The sequence below is a fragment of the Hemibagrus wyckioides genome, linkage group LG23 (assembly GCF_019097595.1).
Source record: "Hemibagrus wyckioides isolate EC202008001 linkage group LG23, SWU_Hwy_1.0, whole genome shotgun sequence".
In the NCBI taxonomy this organism is placed as follows: domain Eukaryota; kingdom Metazoa; phylum Chordata; class Actinopteri; order Siluriformes; family Bagridae; genus Hemibagrus; species Hemibagrus wyckioides.
The window spans coordinates 10,280,868-10,287,266 of record NC_080732.1 but is presented as its reverse complement, the minus strand read 5'-3'; the positions used below and the strand labels follow the sequence as shown (position 1 = coordinate 10,287,266).

The 6,399-nt window shown below is 37.3% G+C and overlaps 1 protein-coding gene across 5 annotated transcripts in view; it reads right to left on the bottom strand.

Moving 5' to 3' along the window:
- Positions 1-1,827: 1,827 nt before the first annotated feature.
- Positions 1,828-6,399, bottom strand: part of LOC131343903 (dnaJ homolog subfamily C member 13-like) — a 126,755-nt gene continuing 122,183 nt past the window's right edge. For all 5 annotated transcript variants that reach the window (XM_058375767.1, XM_058375762.1, XM_058375766.1 and 2 more), the window contains one exon: positions 1,828-2,822. Coding sequence is in view for 4 of the 5 variants with exons in the window: in XM_058375762.1 (XP_058231745.1) it covers positions 2,725-2,822 (98 nt within the window). In the remaining variant the exon portion in view is untranslated. The remainder of the gene's footprint in view (positions 2,823-6,399) is intronic.

The window sequence follows — 6,399 nt, the reverse complement described above, 5'->3', positions numbered from 1 at the left end:
CCAGAACAGATTCAATCATTTGGCTGTTCTGTCACTTGAAAAAGGAATTCTCAGCACTATAATTACTAGTATGGTAATTGACCATTTTGCTCATGTCAATTCTCTGAGATACTCTCTGATGTTTCCACCCTCAAAGAAATAGTATAGAAAAGTCACCAAGAGCATGAAATAGACAAGATACATACAAGCAGCAAGACAGATGAGAGATGAGAGAACAATAAGAGTTGCTGTTAAAAAAAAAAAGAAACAAAGAATAATACATACACTAGTGCTAGCATAAATGAGGAATGAAATAAGAGGTGTAAGTGTAATATAGATTATTGTAAAATAATAATAATAAAAAAGGATCTACATGACACTGCTTCACACACAAGCTGTAAGAGAGATAATATTGCATGACATACCATAAATACACTGTATGTGGCTAGGCTAACTTACTTTTTAAACATTAGCTTTATGTTGTTCTTATGTAGCTCTGTGCTGTTTTAGGTAGCACCATGGTCCTGGAGAAGCATTTAATTTCAAATACTGTACATGGTTGAAATGACAATAAAAGCTTCTTGACTTGACTTTATTCTTACTGTTGTCAAGTGAAAATCAGCCACTACACTGGTTTATGGATTGTGGTTCAGGGTCTCTTGTGAAGAGTGGTGGCATGGATTCTTCTAAATACCATGACATTTCAGGAAAAAAAATCGGATGGCACTGCCAAGAGAACATTTGAAAGTCACAGCACTTTGAAAGTCAGTGTTTTTCAATGACTATCATTCTCTGGATCTTCAAATCCAGAGAAGTAAAATACAAAGGTCTCAACTAAAGAGAACTGTTCAAGAACCTCAGAAAAAACAGTCACCCTGAGCAGGAAGTTCTTACTGACGATAAAAAAAGAAAAGAAATAAAATTTTTTGAGGCTGATCTTGATCTAATTTATCATTGAACTTTATCTGAACAACTAATTGAATATACAAAATAATGACCTCAAGGATCTTGTTTATTTAAGAGAATTAAATTAATAGAGTCCGTACATGAGTGAGCACAACTGCAAAACACCTGTTTCAGCAGACGAATCAAACACTTATGAACACTGAAAGGTGTGGAAAACCTTTGTTCAGTGCACCCCAGTGGCAGTAATATACCACATAGTAACAAAAGCTGAATATAACTCTGTACAATAGAAATGTATCAGTTTTTTTTAAATGTTCATTCAGTGGGGGGCAACAACATCCAAACATTCCAGTTCACCAAAACACTTTATATCTATGAACCCTCCCGATCTGCTCATTTACTTTATAACTGTTCATAAAAGGCTTGACTAAACAAATGTGTCTGTGTCTGAGTCCCAATCACTGGAAGGCTGTTCCAAAATTTTTGGGCTTTGCAAGAAAATGTTCTGCCCCCTGCAGTAGCCTTAACTACTTGAGGCACCAACAAATAGCCTGTACCTTTTATACCTTTTTTTGTGCTCAGAAGGTAGGATTGCCGTTTCGGTTCCAGGGCCCCTGATTTGCTTACTGTCTGAGTTTCAAACATTCTCCCCATTGGACTGAAGTGCCATCCAAAATAAATTTTGACCTAATTAAGCAGTAAATTTACTTATCTTATACTTTATCTGAACAACTTATTAAATATACAAAACAATGATTACATGGGCCTCATTTATTTATATTTAAACTAGAGGGGAGAATAATCTGTACATGAATGAACACAACTCCAAAATGTCTGAATTAAATGAATTAAAGACTTTGCCATATAAATGGCACTAGAAATGTATCAGTTTCAAGTTCAGCTGTTGTTTGGACAAACAACAAGAAAAGTTAAACAAAAGCATTGTGGATTCCCTTTTATTCTTAAAATTGTATGTACAAGTGTGACAGATTTTTTTTTTAATGTACATTCAATATAGAAAGTTTATGTGTGTCATATATAGACAGTGACAACTGCACTAATTGTTCACATATATTTAATCAGTCAGTGTCATTTTTATGGGACCTTTTACAGACTCATTCTTTCAGGTGGTGAAAATCATCAGTTAAATGCTTAGCTAGTTATAAATATCGGAGTGATTTCCTTGCATTCTAGTTGAGAAATATAGAAAATGCAGGATGTCTAAAGACAAAAGAAGTTTGAAGACAGCTCAGTTTATAGGTTACTATTGTAGCTGACAGTGGCAGTTAGTTTTTAATTTTCTTAATTATTCATTAATTTTATTGTTAACAGAAAAGAAAACTAGGTGAGAAATCATTAAATGGCATGATTAAACTGCAGGTCTCGAAATTCATGGTACACCAAGATTAGCTTAAAATAATAAGCCATGGAGACACAGGATGAAGAGCATGGCACAGAAATTAAGGTGAAGGGGAAAGGAATAAAGGAAGGGTTGACTCCCTAAAGGTATATTCATTTCAGGGGTCTTTTTTCTTCCAGCAAAAAAATATTCTTATACAAAAGTAAATATTTTCCTCTTCTTGGAAAAGTAAAGAATGTAATATAATAGGAACAAGAGCAAAAAGATTTAAAAAGAAAAAAGGAAATAATTAATGACTGTAAGGGAACACTACAGACACACAAAGGACGTAGCAGCACACAATTAGAGGAAAGTTTACACAAGGGCTGTAATCTACCCAACCATTTCCTCTTTATTTAAGTCATTTATTGGTATGTCTCTTCAAGTTTACTTCACTTAGGAAAGTGGTGCATGCTCAGAATTGTTTTGCATGTTTGGTTTTATCCCAGATCTCCAATGTCATTGTCTACAGGTGGTGGGACGCTGGACAGAACTGTAGCACCTGTGCCAGCAGTTAGATAGCCTGCTACTGCTGGACCTGAAAACACAAACAAACATACACATACAAATAGCTGGTTTATATGGTAATATTTATATGGTATTTATAAAAGCAATAATATATACATACATACATACATATATACATACATATATACATACACATACACACATATATATATATATATATTACATACCCTGGCAGAATTTATGATTTCTTGGCTATTTTTCAGAGATTATGAATGATAACACAAAAACTTTTCTTTTACTCATGGTTAGTGGTTGGCTGAAGCCATTTATTGTCAAACAACTGTGTTTACACTTTTTAAATCATAATGACAACAGATACTACCCAAATGACCCTGATCAAAAGTTTACATACCCTGGTGATTTTGGCCTGATAACATGCACACAAGTCGACACAAATGGGTTTGAATGGCTATTAAAGGTAACCATCCTCACCTGTGATCTGTTTGCTTGTAATTAGTGTGTGTGTATAAAAGGTCAATGAGTTTCTGGACTCCTGACAGACCCTTGCATCTTTCATCCAGTGCTGCACTGATGTTTCTGGATTCTGAGTCATGGGGAAAGCAAAAGAATTTTCAAAGGATCTGTGGGAAAAGGTAGTTGAACTGTATAAAACAGGAAAGGGATATAAAAAGATATCCAAGGAATTGAGAATGCCAATCAGCAGTGTTCAAACTCTAATAAAGAAGTGGAAAATGAGGGTTTCTGTTGAAACCAAACCACGGTCAGGTAGACCAACTAAAATTTCAGCCACAACTGCCAGGAAAATTGTTCGGGATGCAAAGAAAAACCCACAAATAACTCCAGGTGAATTACAGGACTCTCTGAAAACATGTGGTGTGGCTGTTTCAAGATGCACAATAAGGAGGCACTTGAAGAAAGATGGGCTGCATGGTCGAGTTGCCAGAAGAAAGCTATTACTATGCAAATGCCACAAAGTATCCCGCTTACAATACGCCAAACAGCACAGAGACAAGCCTCAAACCTTCTAGCACAAAGTCATTTGGAGTGATGAAACCAAAATTGAACTTTTTGGCCACAACCATAAACGCTACATTTGGAGAGGAGTCAACAAGGCCTATGATGAAAGGTACACCATTCCTACTGTGAAACACAGAGGTGGATTGCTGATGTTTTGGGGATGTGTGAGCTACAAAGGCACAGGAAATTTGGTCAAAATTGATGGCAGGATGAATGCAGTATGTTATCAAAAAATACTGGAGGAAAATTTGCACTCATCAGACCGGAAGCTGCGCATGGGACGTACTTGGACATTCCAACATGACAGTGATCCAAAACACAAGGCCAAGTTGACCTGTCATTGGCTACAGTAGAATAAATTGAAGGATTATTGTGTTATCATCTATATTCCCTGAAAAACGGCCAAGAAATCATAAATTCTGCCAGGGTATGTAAACTTATGAGGTATGTAAACTTATATATATATATATATAAATAAATAATGTATGTATATGTAGCTCTGGAAAAAAAAAATAAGAACCCTATTGAAAACCTCTTGAATGTCATCAAGAGGAAGATGGATGGTCACAAACCATCAAGCAAAGCTGAGCTGTTTGCTTTTTTGCAAAAAGAGTGGTATAACGTTACCCAACAGCAATGTGAAAAACTGGTGGAGAGCATGCCAAAATGGGTTTATTCCACCAAATACTGATTTCTTAATGTTATTTAGCCAAAAACACATTTTGTTTACAAATTTTTGCATTTGGTTTTATTTGAGTTATTAAAGCTCTGCAAATACTGCATGATCTTGGGTTATTTTGATGTGTTGTCATTTCCTTTTAATATACAATCTAAATAACAAAAGTTATATTTTGAATTTAGGAGAAATATTGTCAGCAGTTCACCTGTAAGAAAAAAACATAGTGATTATTTTGCAGTGGTCTCTTATTTTTTCCAGAGCTGTATATACAACTTGATTTCAGCTATATTCAGCTACACTGAACAAAATTATAAACGCAACACTTTTGTTTTTGACCCCATTTTTTCATGAGCTGAACTCAAAGATCTAAGACTTCTTCTATGTACACAAAAGGCCTATTTCTCTCAAATTGTTCACAAATCTGTGTTAGTGAGCACTTTGCCGAGATAATTCATCCACCTCACAGGTGTGGCATATCAATATGCTGATTAGACAGCATGATTATTGCACAGGTGTGCCTTAGGCTGGCCACAATAAAAGGCCACTCTAAAATGTGCAGTTTTATCACACAGCACAATGCCACAGATGTCGCAAGTTTTGAGGGAGCGTGCAATTGTCATGATGACTGCATGAATATCCACCAGAGCTATTGCCCGTGAATTGAATGTTCATTTCTCTACCACAAGCCATCTCCAAAGGCGTTTCAGAGAATTTGGCAGTACATCAAACCAGCCTCACAACCGCGTGTAACCACACCAGCCCAGGACCTCCACATCCAGCATCTTCACCTCCAAGATCGTCTGAGACCAGCCACCCGGACAGCTGCTGCAACAATCGGTTTGCATAACCAAAGAATTTCTGCACAAACTGTCAGAAACCATCTCAGGGAAGCTCATCTGAATGCTTGTCGTCCTCATCGGGGTATCGACCTGATTGCAGTTCGTCGTCGTAACCGACTTGAGTGGGCAAATGCTCACATTCGATGGCTTCTGGCACTTTGGAGAGGTGTTCTCTTCATGGATGAATCCTGGTTTTCACTGTACAGGGCAGATGGCAGACAGCGTGTATGGCATGTATGATTGTGCTGTGTGATAAAACTGCACATTTTAGAGTGGCCTTAGGCTGGCCACAATAAAAGGCACACCTGTGCAATAATCATGCTGTCTAATCAGCATCTTGATATGCCACACCTGTGAGGTGGATGAATTATCTCGGCAAAGTGCTCACTAACACAGATTTAGACAGATTTGTCAACAATTTTTTGAGAGAAATAGGCCTTTTGTGTACATAGAAGTCGTCTTAGATCTTTGAGTTCAGCTCATGAAAAATGGGGGCAAAAACAAAAGTGTTGCGTTTATAATTTTGTTCAGTGTATATTTCACATGCACACTGCTCAAAAAAAAATTAAAAGAACACTTTTTAATAGAAGTATAGCATCAAGTCAATTAAACTCCTATGACATTGATCCGGTCAGTAAAGTAGCAGAGGGGGTTGTTAATCAGTTTTAGCTGCTTTGGTGAAATTCACAAAAGGTGCACTAGATGGGCAACAATGAGAAGACCCCTAAATTTGGAATGGTTTTATAGGAAGAGGCCACTGACTTTCTTTTCTCTACTCATTTTTTCTGACTGTTTATCACTAGTTTTGCATTTGGCTAGGGTCAGTGTCACTGCTGGTAGCATGAGGCAATACTTGGACCCTACAGAGGTTGCACAGTCAGTCCAACTCTTCCAGGATGGCACATCAATACGTGCCATTGCCAGAAGGTTTGCTGTGTCTCCTAGCACAGTCTCAAGAGCATGGATGAGATTCCAGGAGACAGGCAGTTACTCTAGGAGAGCTGTACAGGACCACGCTCGCCTGACCTAAATCCAGTAGAACACCTCTGGGACATTATGTTTTGGTCCATCTGATGCCACCAGGTTGCACC